This window comes from Astatotilapia calliptera, chromosome 22, assembly GCF_900246225.1.
Source record: "Astatotilapia calliptera chromosome 22, fAstCal1.2, whole genome shotgun sequence".
Classification (NCBI taxonomy): domain Eukaryota; kingdom Metazoa; phylum Chordata; class Actinopteri; order Cichliformes; family Cichlidae; genus Astatotilapia; species Astatotilapia calliptera.
The window spans coordinates 2,315,623-2,333,216 of record NC_039322.1 but is presented as its reverse complement, the minus strand read 5'-3'; the positions used below and the strand labels follow the sequence as shown (position 1 = coordinate 2,333,216).

The 17,594-nt window shown below is 44.5% G+C and overlaps 1 protein-coding gene across 2 annotated transcripts in view; it reads right to left on the bottom strand.

The window, feature by feature from the left end:
- Positions 1 to 17,594, bottom strand: part of LOC113014793 (MTSS I-BAR domain containing 1) — a 69,477-nt gene that overhangs the window by 5,605 nt on the left and 46,278 nt on the right. The window contains exons 4-14 of one of the 2 annotated variants that reach the window (XM_026156526.1): positions 14,743 to 14,827; positions 13,067 to 13,158; positions 12,833 to 12,907; positions 12,594 to 12,605; positions 6,494 to 6,651; positions 6,080 to 6,187; positions 5,713 to 5,810; positions 5,121 to 5,346; positions 1,977 to 2,213; positions 412 to 579; positions 67 to 223 (exon numbers count right to left, since the gene is read on the bottom strand). In XM_026156526.1, coding sequence (XP_026012311.1) covers positions 67 to 223; positions 412 to 579; positions 1,977 to 2,213; positions 5,121 to 5,346; positions 5,713 to 5,810; positions 6,080 to 6,187; positions 6,494 to 6,651; positions 12,594 to 12,605; positions 12,833 to 12,907; positions 13,067 to 13,158; positions 14,743 to 14,827 — 1,416 coding nt within the window. The remainder of the gene's footprint in view (positions 1 to 66; positions 224 to 411; positions 580 to 1,976; positions 2,214 to 5,120; positions 5,347 to 5,712; positions 5,811 to 6,079; positions 6,188 to 6,493; positions 6,652 to 12,593; positions 12,606 to 12,832; positions 12,908 to 13,066; positions 13,159 to 14,742; positions 14,828 to 17,594) is intronic. The other variant, XM_026156527.1, reaches the window with a different exon arrangement.

Below are 17,594 nucleotides of genomic sequence, written 5' to 3'. Positions count from 1 at the left end.
CTGGAGTTAAACTGTGAAGTAGTTTGTATTTAATTAATCTGGTGGGAGTAAGTTAAGTATGTTTACCCTGTGAGGAGATGGTGTCCTCTGAGCAGCAGGGTGTGTTGGTCTGGCTGCTGTAGCCGCTGGAGCCTTGCAGGGAATCTCTGCTGGAGCCGTGGATGTCCAGCTGGAGGCCGCGGGCCAGAGCTCTGGCCAGCTCCTCACGGGTCTCCCTGTCCACCTGTCAGTCAGACACACACACACACACACACACACACACACACACACACACACACACACACACACACACACACACAGGGGAATATGTGAATTATTGGGATTCGTCTGTCCAATCAGAATGCTCCCAGTTAGTCATGTGACTTTCTATTCAAGGACTTGTTTGGCATTTTGCTGGTCATTGTGTCCGACCTTGGGGGATGATGAAGTGTTGTTTCCTTTGCCCCTGTTTGGCTCCTCTCCTGGTGTGGTGACATCAGCACCCTGGTGGCTGCTGGGATCTGTAGTCTCTCTCCTGTCCTTGCTCCTCTTCAGGGTATTAACCATGGGCTGATCGTACGGGCCTGGTTTGGCCCAATCCTACACAGGAAGATATCATCAATAACAGTAAAATAGTTTTTTAATATTGTTGTTAATTTTGTCCATTAGTCAAACGTCCAAATAGAAGCATGAACAGAGGGATGTTTCTTTTATAGAAATGACAAAAATGCTCATGTTTGCTGCTGTGAGCAAACATTTGGAAACTGTTGCAAGAACACCAGAGGTCTATGCAAGCAAACCAAACCATTTTATAGGCCGCACCTCAAAACACGCCTTTAAAAGTAGAAGCTATTATATAAACTGTAAAAATGTAAACCACAGCCTTGCAGTTGGATGCCTCCACCTCCCAGTGAAGTTGGAGTTTACAACTCAGCCACAACATTAAAACCACACACAGGTGAAATGAATCGACGCTGATCGTTTACTTGCGTCCTGGTGTCCATAAGGATTGGACTTTATCGCATACCGCCCACCTAAACAAAAACCTCCAATGACACTCCCCAACGGCAGCTGCCTCCCCCATCAGGAGAGGATACGCCACAAGAACAAGTCATTGAGGAGAAGTCCTTATATCCCAAATCCAATCAGAACACCAGAGCAGACACCCTGTCCCACAGCCCAGCGGGCCGAAAGGACCAGACTGTCACCATCCCAGAGCCAGTCACCCCACAGAACACTCGCTGTGGTCCTTATAGGTCAGAGTTGTTTTAACAGCATAACAGGGACCTACACAAAATTAGTCAGATGTTTAATGTTGTGGTTGATTCGTACATATGTACAGAAGACTTTAAATGCATTTAGCATGTGGGCAACAATTCAATTTGACATCTGAATGAACCCGTCGACAGAATGTGAGGAAACAGCTATGGCATCATGTTAAAGGCGTCTCTGTCCGGTGGGTGTTGCAGGACCGGGCTGCATTCTCAGCTTTATGAATGAAGAATCCGATTTGCCCCAAACACAACATGAAAAATCTCAGAATTATTCGAGCTTGCATTATCACAACAAGGCTACAGGCTATGAAACACTGGATTAGAAGTTATGTACATTTGAAAGTAGAAGTTGTAGTTCTCGGCTGAACAGCTAGGCTAATGCTTTTAGGTAAAATGCTGCCACCTGGTGGTGAGAGGAGTTTTGTAAAAAAGTACCTGAAAAATGGACAACCTGAAAACTCACGCCTGTCACCAGCACAGGTAAGCAAGGCTCTCTGTATAGTGATAATCAATGTTGTTTTAAAGTTTACGTTTCAATTTTTAATCTTAAAGATAAGCAGGAATAAAATTAACAAAAATATCAGGTGAAATTGATCCTAAATTGAATTGACTGGAAAATGAGAAACTTTTGAGAGAATGAACTGACATCAAGAAAGAAGAGAAAATAACACACAGATCAACTCAAAGAAAAGAGGAGGACATCGGGGAGAATGAGGATCAAACCTTCCAGGACGGGACTCTGGATGATGGGATCACTCCAAGCCCCGAGGGGCTGAGAGGCAGGAACTCTCCTGATTGGCCGCAGCCTGAGCGAGACCACGGCCACGTGGGTGAAACGGACGAACAGGAGGGCGAGGAGATGGGAGAGGTGGTGGTAGTGGTGGTGGGAGAGGAGTAGGAGAAGTATGAAGGGTGGAGGTGGGGGTCCTGGGCTCCGTGATGGTCAAAACCATTTGTCAACTGAATGTGAATGAATGAAGAAGCAGAAACAATTCAAAAATTAAAGATGACGCTCACGACCGAGGAGTGAAAACACGAGACATGAGCGCAAAAACAGGTGCTTCATGCGGCAGAAAAAGCTAATGTTTGGGCGGCAGAGAGGTCCCAGCATTCATACACATCCAAACATCAAACATCCTGATTTATAGCACTGACGATTTCATCTGGAGTTTCTTTGAAGCAGATGATTTTTTCACTTTTTAATCAGTATTTTATTTCACTGGCCTTTCCCAGTTTCTGAGATTTTGCAAAACAATTATGAAAAGAATTTGTAGTCTTACAAAAATTCGCTTCAACTAATGCCACCCGAAATACTCCCTACACATTTGTATTTCACATTTATGCATCTTTAATTGCAACAGAGTAATTTTATTCTACGCTAAAGATACTTTTACTTAAGCCAATAACATCTCAGCAAATATAATGAAAGTCGATCTTTGTTGTGTTTTTTGTTTTGGCAATTTATCCATGTGAAGCCCCGCCGGAGGAGGAGGAGGAGAGCCCTGCATAAGTTCTGATAACCAACTAAATTATGAACCATCACTGGGGACCATATGGTGATGTTCATTAGGTTTCACTGCACGTTTCCTGTTTTAGTGACGTAGCTGAGATGTGCATCAAAGTCACTCAGTCCCAACTGTGCATTCACGAGTAAATCAAACATGTCGACTCAATATTGATTTTAAAAAGTTTAGAATAACTGTTTGCCTGAGAGCCTCATCATATAAATATCTCATATATTCTGAACAGTTACCTGGTAAAATGACCAGGTAACCTGACCTCTTCACCCTGACACACTCTGACCATAAACAGACCAGACTGGGATTTCTTTGGCTTTTGTAAATGTTTCTGTTTGACAAACCTGAGGGGAAATCTGTTTGTTTTTGGTCCGTTTATTGCTCACAGAGCTCGGTTCCCTTTACATGCGAGTAATCTTTTAATCCATTTCACGGTGGAGTGAACATCGTGTGCTGTTCTTAGTTTTCAGGATGTTGATGATTATCAGGCTGCCAATCAAACCTGGAATATTTCTTCCTCCTCAGCCAACACTAGATTATATTTTAATTGTTCATTTATTCATTGCCAGTGTTGAGCACTGAATGTAATTGGATTTGTTAAGCAGCTGGAAACGTTTCTGTGCAGTCGGCTTTTTGTGCTTCATGAAGGCTCCCGTTCATATCACTCAAAAATAAAAGCTGACACACGACTCACCTGGAAAAACAAGAACAACAAAACACTAACACAATTGTGCGTCTACGTGTTCACCTGCTGCTGCCCAGAGCGTGGCTCGGGGTGTGAGGGTGAGGAAGAAGAGGAGTACGAGGAAGGCCCCACAGTGACAGACTGAGAGGGTGAAGCAGAGACGCACGACTGCAGCAGCGCCATGCAGAGCGCACACAGAGACAGCAGTTTGCAGGAAGCACAGAGGGAAGCCAAGAAAACAGATCAAAACACAGACACGAGAGAAAAGCAGAGGAAGCAGCAACAAACAGGTTAGAACAGCAGGACAACCAGTGCTGGGGAGCATTAATGCACATGCAGTTTTCAGATTTCTGCACGTCTAAAATGATTAAGACGGGTTTAAGTGCAGTGAAATTGGGTTAGGATGTGTTAGGAGGAGTGAATCTATGAAACATTTAATGAGAAGCTGTAATCTCCCAAACACTGATCCCAGGTCAGAGGTCAAACAGAGCAAAGACGAAGCAGAAGCCGGTTCAGCAGGTGGAAAGAGAAACTATCAACTTTATGATTTTTTTTTTTTTTTAAAAGCACTACTGCTAGTATTTTCTCATTATATTTAACAGTGAGTCATGTTGGAGTGAAAATCAGAAACAGAGCTAACGCAGGCTGAAGCTTCAGGTCTGTGTCTTCTTCTATTATGTGATTCATGACTGGTTAAACTTTTATAATAGCAGCATGGCTGATCAGTGTCACAGCGCGCTGGGTTACTGAGGTGAGGTGAAGATGAAAGCACACAGCAGGCTGTCGCACTCTGAACGTCTCCTTCCTCTCACACACAAACATCCTGTCATTTTGTTCATGTGCTAAATTATCAGCACAAACAAACTGACTACATATAATCTTTACGTCCTAATTATCTTTGCTGAAAAAACATCAGTGGACACCTTCACGCTCCGTCTTTGGATATTTAATTAATGTAAATTATCTTGGCACAGCACTAAAACTAAAATGATCGTATTTAAAATAGCTTAACTCGAGTAGTGCCTATGATGTGTTTTATATATAAATGTATATACATGTATGTATATGCAGCTGGGTAGCGTAGTGGTAAGCAGGTGCTGCAGTTCCAATTCCCGCCTGAGGCGTCTCACAGCTAGAGCCAGGGGCGATATCATCACCTCCACCTGATTGGGCACCAGGATCGTTGAGTGCGAGAGGAACTGATCTATTTAAAATAAAGCCTGTGTAGGCTCGACAACGTAAACACTGACCAGTGTCTGTACCCTGAAGGCGCTTAACAAGACTGGATGCAGATGACGTCTGAATGAATGTCGTTGCTGTATATCCTGGTCTCGTTCAGGATTTTGTCATTTCTCCAACATGACGACGAGATTGACTTTTTTGTTTTTAAACAAGTAACAGCAAAAGATGATGTTGTTGTTATGAGTGTTAGACATGGCTCTAAATTTGACGATACCTCGAGTTTATAGATAGATAGAAACCATCTATCTCTCTGAGGTTACTGAGACACGCACACGCGACATGTGGCTTCCAGCTAACAAACACACCACATCGTAGGAACTGGGGAACATCCGCAGACATCATAAACAGAACTCACTGGTTTATTTTTGGCGTCTGTTCTCAGTGAGTCGATGACTAAAAGCACTGAGCCGCGACTTTTGTTACCTGCAGGGTCTCTGGGGGCATCGGTGAAGGGGATTTGGACTGGTAGGCGTCCTGAGAGATGAAGCCAGAGTCGTGTGAGGAGATTGAAGAGAGGCGGGCAGGTGTCTGCTGGGGCAGCACTGAGGAGGAAGAGGAGGAGGAGGCGCGATAACGGAAGTGGGAGGTCGGGGAGTGACAGTGTGAGCCGCTGGAGCGAGAGTCGCTGCTGTTCACGCTGTTCAGGCTGCTGTGGGCCGGACGGGAGGAGACAAATAAATGTCAGAAAGAAGGAAACCTGAGAAGCTCTGAAGTCATTCGCTGATTTTCTGTTTTAAAATCTCAGCTCATCACATGAAAGAATAAACAATCAACCCGAAAAATGAGTCAGGCAGATGAAATATTCTGAGTAATAAGACATGATGGTAAAATAACATTTACTGGAGTTATTTCTCTTTGATAAATCAAAACTTTCAAAAAAATCGATGATTTAAAAAAAAGCTGTAGTTCCACTTGTTAACCACAGAGGGGCAGCAGAGGACAGGCTCTCAGCAGACCACCTTATCTCCCTCTATTGTTGAGATAATAAGCAGCTGGCAGCAGCCACATAACTAACCTGCACATGCTGGACTTCCTGGATACGGTGGTGCTTGGTGACGAGGGAGGAGTTTGGTAGGACCAGGTGCACTCGGAGCCCTTCAGGTCTACGATTACCTGGAGAGAAAAAATGCTGTGAATCGTCTATGATGTTTCTGTGAAGGTGTCTGCGTGCAGTCAGGTCAAAGGAAGGCGTGTTTACTCCGTGTCGAGGTTACCACTGATCAGCGGGTAGAGTGAGTGAAGGTGTACTGAACGTGCTTAAATCAAAAACCCTTCTGAAATATTTTAATCGGTACAGAACGGGGCTGAAACTGAGACATTTATAACAGAGGACAAATCGTTCGATTGTGTGGTCACACGACCCCTCACAGCACCACGAGTACCTGCTCACTGGAAGCGGGCAGCTTGTGTGGGTCCATGGTTAGCATCTTCAGGTCGTCTGTCAGCGTCTGGAGGTGTGTAATCTCCCCCAGCATGGACATCTCCTCCTCCTGAGACACACAAACATTCATCAGCTGCAAATTCTACACAAAAAACAGCTTTGAGACTGACGTCATCACAGCAGCTGCTCCACAGGAGGTTTAAAGAGAGAGCTGCAGCACAGAAGGTGTAGGAGTTGATGTTCGTCAGAGATTTACATTTGGATTGCAGCTGCTGACGTCCAGCAAAGCATAAACATACAAATCTAAAGGGGGCCAGGTGTTTCTTCAAAGGCTTGCAGAGTTTCTGCGTAACTGTAGTTAGAGCTCCAAACATCTTTCTGTGTTGTGCATAAACAGTTTGAATGCATCACTGACCACGACAGGCCGCAGCATGGACACGAAGCAGCAAAAGCGACTCCTCTCCTCCACCAGCGCCCTCCTCACCGCCTGCTTCTCCGTCTCCTCCAGCAGCAGGTACTTATCGCTGACGTCCTGCATGGCGCTGTCCAGCTGGGGCTGCAGGTCTCCACGGCCTGAACACAAACACGTGCACATACCTCGTTGCATCCAATTTCAACTCGAAACAGCAAGCAGACCCTCACAACCACTTGCCAACCAGTTGGAGAATAGTCATTTTTCCCTAGTGACCAGTTGCCAACCGGTCTCTAGACCTGTGAATGGGTGCAAAAGCTACAGAACAAAAAGTTTGAATTGGGCCTGCTTTGTTCCAAAGTTTGTGCCCGTCACTAAAACACATTCTCTTTTACAGTGGGGGATGGGCACAAGGTAAAACCTCCTGTGGAAATCAGGGCAATGAAGAAAAGAAGAAATAGCAAACATTCTGGAAAAATGCTGCCCTCTGCTGATGAAAGTTTTAGTCACAGGAAGTATCTTTAAGGCATAAAATAGCCTAAAAAGAAAGGAAATGGGGACTATTTGCAATAAAAAGTAACTAAAAATCAAAACGATACACAAAAAAAGAAAAAGTTGTCTTTCAAAATGCTGATTTAAACTTTTAAACTTAAGCAGCCACCCAAAGGTAACACCAGAGTTTTCTAAATCTCTCTCTCTTGCAGACCTACACATGAGCAGAGGAACCGTTTCTGTGGCGTTAACAAAATGCAATCACTTCAGTCCATCTTGGCTCAGATCAACAAACTCACACAGAACTAAAGAGGAGGCAGCCTCACAGCTGCAGCCAGATTATCAGCCATCTGTGAAATCCAATTCTCACTGAACAGAACTTTAGCTACAAAGAGCAGAGCCTGCTCTGAAACTACGATCACTCAGTGGCTTCAAAAACAACAGTCAGAGCCTCCCACAAACCATTAACCACATTAAAGTCTCAAACAAGGCTTTTCTCTCTGGCGATCAGTCAGCTGGAAACAAACAACCACTGGAATCCCACTGAAAACACACCACACATTAATAATGTTTGCCATTTTGAAATTACATTGCTGCTTTTATGAAATGCTTCTGGTTTATTTTTTAACTCTGTCCAAATGTCTCAACTCTCCCTTACTCCAAGTCTTTACTAAAGCGGTTTCATACACAGAAGATTAAACTGATTTCACGTGTCGACACGGCCGTTGCGACATGAGTCTGATGAGCTGGAGTCTGTATCTGCTTTAATATCATCTCCCACAGCGACTGTAATTGGATTAGTTAATTTACTTTGTGACACAGAGCAAAGCTGAACTATTTTTACATTGTTTCATTGACTGATCGAGAGCAGCTATTGTGGGTGTGGGTTTCCCGGAGCGCTGAATATGTCGAGTGTTTGGGGATCTTAGCACGCTACACGTTAATTCTGGTAAATTCATATGTTCCAATTGGAAATGTGGAAATGTTGAACAGGAGTATAAGGCGACTTAGATCATCCCTGGTGAGTCATTACTACATCCAGGCGTATTTTACTCTTTTCTTCCATTTGCCCGCGTACTACGAAACAGGATTCAGGGCTTAGCGAAGGAACTTCAGGTTTCACCCTGTGATTTCCATCTTATGAAGAAAGTTCACAACTTATGCTGCAGACCTGACCACCTCCAAATCTACTGACCAAACGATTCTCTGAAAAACAGCATCAGGTCTTTACTTTCACTGATAGGAATAATTCAGAAAAGAATTCCAGAGTCTTAAATGCAGCTTTATTCCTTCTTTATTTGGCTGTTGGCTGAAAGCAAGTTTAGAACCATTTTTGACAATGAGTATAGCGGCACAGATCGGAAACAGGCCACCCGGGTCTCCCGAGGCTGTTAAGTTAATATTTCTGCACTGCTGTATTATAACATGTAATGAATGCATTGTGCAATACTGAATTCTTTCCTTGCTGGTTTCATCAGCCCACAGCTACACTTTAGAGGATGTTAGCTTGTCAACAGCTGCTTTGGTGTCTTCTGTTAGTGATGGATCTGAAATGTTTCAGCTTCTTGCTGAAATATGCAAGAAGTTACTCAAGCACGCTGCTTTAAGACAACTTCCTGTCATGTCCAGAGAACAGCTTTTAAACCGTTATGTGGCATGACATGAATCATTACCATGGATGCAAGTTTATTTTGATTCCTCAGACTGTCCTGCTTCCTTAAACACTCACTGGAGAACAAAATCTGAGTTAATCCATCAACAACGAGGCCCCCTCCAAAATGCACCCTGCACCCCCAATTCGTTAAAACCACGGACAGTGCCATGAACCGCTTGCAGCCGAGGCCCACAGCGGCAGAGAGCAGGCAGACCAACATGTGATTACTCAGTCTTTTCTTGACTTTGCTGTCATGAAAATACGACATGACAGAGCAGACTGAAAAATGCCTGCAGCAATTTTCTAAACCTCAAAGCGACGTTCACTTTTGTGTGACGAGATCACATTTAATCAGCTAATTTCACTCCTAACAACTGCTGTCTTTCCCCCTCCACATGGTGCTCTGGGGTTCAGTTTCTCCTCTTTAAAGCGATCGTTTGGTAATCTCATCTTCTGGATTTGAGGACAGACATAAACATGCAATTAAAGTTCCTCATTCCTCCAGCGAGATCCGAGGCCGGCTTCTGTGGTCGGGCTGATAGACGGGAGAACGCGCGCCGTCTCTCTGTAAGAATTTTCCAAGCACAGGCTTCAGTGATAAAGAGGAAAGAAATGGTGAAGACTTGCTTCCAGAAATGTGAACGTAATTCCAGGTTTCCCACAGAATTCAAACAAACAGGATGTCTCGGGCAGAACATCGCTCTTATGTTCTTGTTTATCTCACGATCGCCTCCTTTTTTGTCTAAATCGAGACATTTCTGAATGCTTTCTTTTCTCCTCATCCTCGTGTCCTCTGTTGACCTTTGTGTAGCCTTTTCGATACAGGTCAAACTGAGAAGACCCACAATCCCAAGACAACAGATTTTTTTGCAAGCTTGTGCACTCCAAAGGATTGGACAACATGGAGTTCCACTGTAATGCAATCAGGGGTCTGCGTGAGAACGTTGCATTTACCAAACCCAATAACCTAACCGGTTCATGGTCTTTCTGTCCTCTCGCCCCTCGTTGGTCGCTGCAGATGGCTGTCCCTCCCTGAACCTGGATCTGAGGTCTCTTCCTGTTAAAAGGGAGTTTTTGCCATCGCCAAGACATCGCCTGGTCATTCGGGTTCTCTCTCTCGCTCTCTCATTGTAGGATCTTACTTTCTCTGATTTTTAAGATTCCTTCGGATAATTGTTATTGGGAACTGATGCAATAATAATTCAAATCTTAATGGGATGAGTTTAAATACCTGGAGTCAAACACCCAAAGCAAAAGGTCAATGCACAAGAGTGCAGGCAAGGTGGAGTGGGTGGAGACAATTGCCCAGGTGTCTCTTGGAAATTAGATTTAAATCTCATCACAAATCACTTTTCACCTGGATAAATAAAGAATGAGAGTAAAAGGGAAGATTTACAAGATGCTAGTGGAATATGATCTGCGGTGGTGACCCTTCAACGAAGCAGCACATTATTTCTGTTGTACCCTGGATACCTGCAGTTGCTAGGTTTTTAATTTTTTTAGCCACACACACACACACACACACACACACACACACACACACACACACACACACACACACACACACACACACACACACACACACACATATAAAACACATCCACATATTTGAATTTAAAAGAGACATGAAGACAAACTGGTGCAAACTGTCAGCTACAAAACTGGATTTTCAAACTCCAGCAACTCCAGGATCCCATGTGATACTATAATAAAATCTATAGAGGACCATAACACCCAATTAAATTCAGCACTACATGGTGGTGTCTATGATGGGGTACTGGAGCTCACCTCACACATGACCCACCGCTTTAGACCAGCTGTGCTGTTTCCAGCTTCGCATCAACAGTTTCTTTCACCTTTTCCTGTTTAAACTCGATCCATTCCGAGTTCCCGTGCTCAAAGCCAGCGCTATAAATAAAAAACCTTTCTTAAGGTGGTTTCCCTCAATCTGTTTCTCATAATATTAACTCTTACTCAGAGCTTTCCCTTCATTTTCCAGTCTCCTGTCATTACATTCATTTCATTCCAGCTCAAGTTCCTCTACCTCTTTTTTTCCTTCCTTGAAACTTCTCCATGTCCTCTTCCCTCGTGACATCCACTCCAGTGCAGAGGGAGTTTCCTCTCGTGCAGTAATAACAGGCTGGGAGGACCTGAGGACTGAAGCAGTCTGACCACATCTGAGGTTCCTCTGGGGTCAACCCTGGTTCCTGTTTGTTTTGTCTTAGAAGCTCAATTCAAAGCTGGAAACCATCGAGTCCTTTGTTGGCAGCAACAACGAGCTTTTGTTTCCAGTCATAATAAGGCTCGTTTCAGTGCGATTGCTCAGACTGGGACTACTTGTTCTAAAAGCAGAGCCTGTTTTGGTGTTTACTCGTAGTCCTTTGGAGTTCAGCGGGCAGAGTGAAGAAGTAATATTGCCACATCACATTCCTGTAATTCCACTGGACTTCATGCTATCCTAAAAGTTATTTTAGAACAATTTAGTCAAGTCAGCGGTCATGCTATCAGCTCTAAGAGCCTGCAAATAAGAGGTTTACTCTGCATTAACAGCCTGACCCTGGAGGAGCATCATCTACAACTGTGAATGATCAAAAAATATCCTGATATCACTGCATTTAGACAGACCACTGATATCGGCTGTGTTATAGCTCTCATCATCTACAATGATCCTCATCGATCTCTGCTCTCTCAAGTTTGAGGTCCTCGGTTGAAATCGCAGTCTGCACAGGTAACGGTGCTTTACACAGGATTCAGCACGTACTGTGTTCACTGCTGTTAGATGGAGCTGTTGAGGGCGTCGCTAACGTGGACCTCCAGGTTGTTATCTGAAAATAGCATCAGCGTGGAAGCATGCCCGAGAAGACGATGCTGAACAGGAGCTCAGTTCATTTTACATTAATAAGGGCTTTTGGTCTTCATGGAGCTGTTTTCCAAACTTCTTCATCACACCTCAAACATGCTGGATAACCTCAGCAGCTCTGTCAGCGTCCGTTCATCTGCCCGCCCTCTTCTACTTATCTGAAGTCAAGTCATGGTGGCGGCACCCTAAGCAAACTTTCCAGTTCCCTCTGGGGGTTCCCAAAGCATTCCTATTCCAGATGAGATAAGTAATCTATTCAGCCCGAGCCACCTTAACTGGCTCATTTTAACGCTGCAGGAGCGACAGCTCTACTCCCCCGGATTCCTCCAGATGTCCGAGCTCATCGCCCTATCGCTAAGCCCGAGCCCACCCACCCTTCAGATGAAACTAAGGACGTTTTCACACCTGTAGTCTGTTTACTCTGAATCCGAATCAGCTGAGGCGTCACAACATGACTCTTTCAGTCATTACCCAGACTTTGTGACCAGAGGTGAAGAGTCGATGGACGGGTAAATCGAACGGTGCACCTTTGAGCAACGCTCTCTTCACAGTGGCTTCACCAATCCAATGCTCTCCGACTTCCCATCGCATGTGAAGAAGATTCCAAGATGTTTGAACTCCCTTGCTTGACTGAGCCTCTCCACAACCCCAAACATTTGGTGCTGACCCTGTCGTGTGCTGCGTTCGGGGCTGAGTCACACTGGTTGACACGGTTTTACTGAACGAGCCATGAAAATATTTCCTTTGAAGACTCTCGTTCAGTGTGCCTCTAGTCTTTGTTGTGTGAGTCACACAAACATCTAAACAGCGTGGGAACATGTTTCAGCCGACCGAAGTGGGCTGGATGTCAAACTCAAACTGAGCTGGAGGTGTCAGAGTGCGACTGTCTCATATTCACCATGTTGATATATTCACAACCCTCTAAGCTCGCCCTCTGGATTATCGTGGAAAACTTTAACACACTTTTTTTATTATTGAAATATTAAAACCACACTCAGACTAAACATTGGAGAAGTAAAAATGGAAAACACCAGTCTCCTGAGCCTTTTGCATTATTGAGAAGAGCTAGAAAGGTGGATAGATGGGTGTGTACTTACCGAAAACATCAGCTGGACGAGCAAAGCATGATGGGACGCCAAAGGAAACACATAAAAACATGATATTAGCTTTTACATCTGCACATTGCTCCATGCCAGTTACACCCTATAAAACAACTACTGATTGAATTTTCCCACAAATACCACAAAGTGTTTAATTTAAACAGTTTCAAGTTGCAGCAAAATATCGCAGCCCCTCAGCCGCAGTTTTTTATGCAGTGAACCCACACGTGACAAACCTTTCTTAGCTTTCTTCTGCAGCTTCAGAGTGTCTGATGATCTCTTCTTGATCTCCTGACGGGCTTTCTTGTACTCTGGAAAACGCACACAAACACGGTGTGAATGCAAACAGCGTGTGAAGTTTGAGATGCATGTAGAGGTTGTGTGTGTGTGTGTGTGTGTGTGTGTGTGTGTGTGTGTGTGTGTGTGTGTGTGTGTGTGTGTGTGTGTGTGTGTGTGTGTGTGTATGAAACCTTTGGCATGGTCTTTATCCAGAGTGTTGGCGACTCTTTTCCACTCCTCCATCTGCTCCTGTAGAGGGTTGATCAGACAGTCCAGAAACACCCTGAAAGCGCGCGCACACACACACACACACACACACACACACACACACACACACACACACACACACACACACACACACACACACACACACACACACACACACACACGCACACACACACACACCACGTATGGTTAAATCTGTTCCTTTTGCAGACAAAAACAAAGACCACACAACACAAATCAAATTAAAGATGAAGGCCGGATTAAATCTGTGGGGAATTAATGCAGATGTGTGTGTGGGCATCATTAGCAGAGTGATTAGCTGCAGCGGTTTCTTCCTAACAGAACTGACGCACGTGCAGAAATCAAAGGACTTGATATTTTTAAGCATACAGATCAGATTTAAGTGTGCATACAGCATCCGGAGCATGCATGAGCCTCTCTGCCTCCGTTGGGGCTCGATCACCAGTAAACTGGTGCATGGAGATCATTCCCAGGATGCCACTTCTAAGAAGTTTGGATTTACCAATAATTTGACACAAGCATATGTATTCAGTTTCTTGAATGAAGAAGAGAGCTGATTCATAAAGCAGTTTGTAAGAGGATTTATTCTGAGGTCATTTTTCCATTTAATAATTAAAGGCTGACAGAGATCAGGAGCCATTAGATATTATGAGGTCATATTTACTGGGATTTACATGAGCTGCTGTGCATATGTCCAGCATTAAAAGGAAGTCCAACACTAGTTTCACTCCTGTGTTTCCCCCTGGTCATCTGCACACCAGCAGCAGCCTCACAGTCTCAGAAACGTTGGTCTAGAATAAATACTCTGATTACAAGTAGAGAATAAAAACCCTGAAAAGGGACCAATTAGCTTTCATTCCCAAGTTAAATGACTGCTGAGGTCACGGCCACTTATTTAAGATTTATCAGCCTGATACTGTATAATGTGACAATAAGAGGATTTTACATCCCATGTGGCCAGGAAACACCTCCCCACCGAGGAGCTGGAGGGGGGAGGTGGTTGGGTGAAGGGCATCTGGGACGCTTTGCTTAGCCATATAGAAAATAACTGGATGTCTGCCGTGACACATCATACTTTATTAACAGAGGTGAACCCTGCATCCTCCTGCTACTGCATCCCTATTCACAGAGTCAGCTGGAGGTCCCATCTTACAGCTTCAATCTCTCAGACTCTCTGCTTTCATACGGGTGGAGTTAATGGACTCATGCAGCGAAGGCAAAATGAAAAAGAGGAAGGCTGATTTTGATCAGGAGGAGCGGTAGGTGAGGTTTACAGGCTCTTGGAAAGAAAGCTGGTGAAAGGATGTGGTCACAGCAGGACTGACTGGGGCTGATACTGCACTCTGCGGTCACGTGGATGTAAAACATGAGTGATGAAGAGTGTAAGGAGGATTCGTAAAAGCAGAAAGAAGGCGGCACAAAGATGGACGAGGGTGTATTTATAAAAACGATCTGGATAATTATTTTCAGCCACGATGATGTCATTAGATTGAGTCAGAGACTGATGGACCAGGATGGAGGATCTAAAAGCTGAGGCAGGCAGAGGAGCAGGTTGCCATGGAGAACTGGGAGGACAGGCCACTCCTGTTCATCTGACACACACACACACACATCTACCCACATGGAGAACTGGCGTAGTTTGGCCTCGATGCTGCGATGCCTCATGCACATCCTGGTGAGGGCTGAACCGATGTCCCGGGTCCCCCCTGAAAGCAAACACACAGACACAGAGGACAATCTGTCAGTCAGACCGGGAGCTGCAGATCACTGGAAGACTTTCAACATGACGCAAACTCACAACTAAAATCACCCTTGCAGCTCTTGCACTTGTAAATCCTGTGTTTCTGCCTATCATCTATTTATTTAACCTCTAAATAAGCTGAAACAGGTTTTCCTCCAAATAAGAAACCTTATCAATACCATAGATGCTCACATGCAACTTTATTAGCTACAAGCCTTCACCTGCTCAAAAAGCAGTCACAGCGACTCGATGAATTTAGGCGTAATCAAGACAAGCGGCTAAAGTTCAGACTGAGCATCAGAATGTTAAAGGAAGGTGATTTAAAGGACTGAACGTTGTTGTTGGTGTCGGACAGGTTGGTCTGAGTATTTCAGAAACTGATGACTTTCCCCTCATAACCATCTCTAAGGTTTAAAAAACAGAAAATATCCTGTGAGCTGCAGTTTCCCTGGGAGCAAATGCCTTGTTGATACCAGAAGACAGAAGTGAAAGGTCAGGCTGCTTTGAGTTGATAAGAAGCAACAGCGAGTCAAATACTGACCAGTGAAAACTGAGGTGTGCAGAAGAGCGTCTGAAAACGCACAACACGTCGCACCTTAGAGCAGACTGGCTATAGCACAGAGACCACACCGAGCGCCGCTGCTCTCAGCTAACAACAGGAAACTGAGGATACAATTCTCACAGACTCAACAGACGACTGAAGAATCACCGCCTGGTCTCATGAGTCTTGATCCTGCTGCAACATTTTGATGGTAAATCCATCCTGCCTTTTATTGGTGGTTCTGGCTCCTGCTGGTGGTGTGATGTGAACACTTCTTTTGGCACAGGTTCTGCCCTTCAGTACCAACACAGTATCATTTAAATGCCCCAGGCTGTCTGAGTACTCAGTGTACCCAGTGCCTGCTTCCAGCAGGATAACGCGCTGTGTCACAGAGTTCATCTCATAATGGTTTCTTGAACATGACCTTCACAGTCACCAGATCTCAATCCAATCGAGCACCTTCGAGGCAGGAACAGGAGATTCACATGATGGATGCAACTGACAGATCTGCAGCAGCTGTGTGATTCTGTCACGTGGTTTTAGACCAGAATATCTTACATGTTTCCAGCACCTTGTTGAATCTATGCCATGAAGAATTCAGGTCATTCTGATGGCCAACACAGGTCCAATCCAGCACCAGACCCTAAGGAAGCACCCACTGAGTGTAGCAAGTAATAAACCCTTAATGGATTATAGTAAAAACATGCAACCACCATCCTCAACATAACAGGTAAACACAAACCACAAGCTTTGACAAGCTATAACTTATCCTGTTTATAATCAGCAGGGATGCTAAATGTGTACAAACAGAATTATTCCCCTTACCTAAGATAGCAAAAACAACTGATGAATACAACACTTGTATGTCATCAGCTTGTGTTATATGGAGCAAATCTCTAGGAGAATGTAAACACACACACACACACACACACACACACACACACACACACACACACACACACACACACACACACACACACACACACACACACCTTGTCGAAATGACTGAACTGCAGAGCACTCGTACTTCTGTGTGGGTCTGACATCTTTTGCTCGTGCATTAGATCTGCACAGCATCAAAAATACATCCAAATGTGAGCCCTTCCACTCATGTACAGCTGTGATTTTCTTACCACTGGAGTCTGCTAGAGTAGCTTTGCATGATCCAGAATTCAGAATAATCCATTGTCCTCAAAGTCACCCAGATCTCAGCTCAGGTGAACATTCATGAGAGATTCTAGAGACGTGCCGAGCTGCAATCTACACCACCATCACAGCCACGCTGCATTAGCTGCTACAAGCTAAGGGAAATTCCTGGATTTGACTCTTTGCACTTCTACAAATAATGACTTGGATAATATTTAGTGTGAGCGCACAACAACACCGGATTTCTTCATCAGCTTACTTGGTAGAAAGCTTGTTCCAAGTATCTTGGACTGGCTGACATTCTTCTGTGAATTTAAGCCGAGTCAGAGTTCGCTGTTACTTTGTGTAATCTGAGATGTTATTAAAGGACAAAGAAGGTAGCTGCACCTTCTCCCATACAGCCACTCGATAAACAAACCCATGAAAACATGAGCTAAATAAATATCCTTCTGTATTCAAGACTGAAAACAAGGCAAACACATTTGATAACTTAACCAAGTTAATAAAGCAATTTCAGCAACTCCAGAAATGGACGGGATTCAATCTCCAGTGTCTTGCTCAGGGACACTCTGGCAGGGTGTCGGGGAGCTGACTGTCAGCGCAGCAGAAGCTCCACAGGCGCCAGATGGTCATCTTCTCTTTCCCCCAGACAGAACACTCCCTCCTGGGGAAAAGTTCACCACAACTCAGCCTGGCAGCCTGGAGATCCAGCAGCTCCTCCAACACACGCCAGCGCTCGCCTTCCTGTACATGTGAAGACCATCAACAACCACATTCCTCTCCAGCTTTGACTTCAACCTCTCCTGAATTCTTCACTTCTTAATATCCTGACTAGCAAATTCTTGTCTTTTAATATCGTGTATTGTGGACTTGCTTACTCTTTAACTTCTGGAAGGAATATCATCAGGAAGAGCCCTCACAAGTATACTGAGCAAACACACGAGTTGGCTGGGTGGGTGAACACTGCAATGCACCACTCCTCTCCCTTCCCGATGCCTTCCTCCTTTCCTCTTCGTCTTCTCTCCGACATGTTTCTGTCACACCC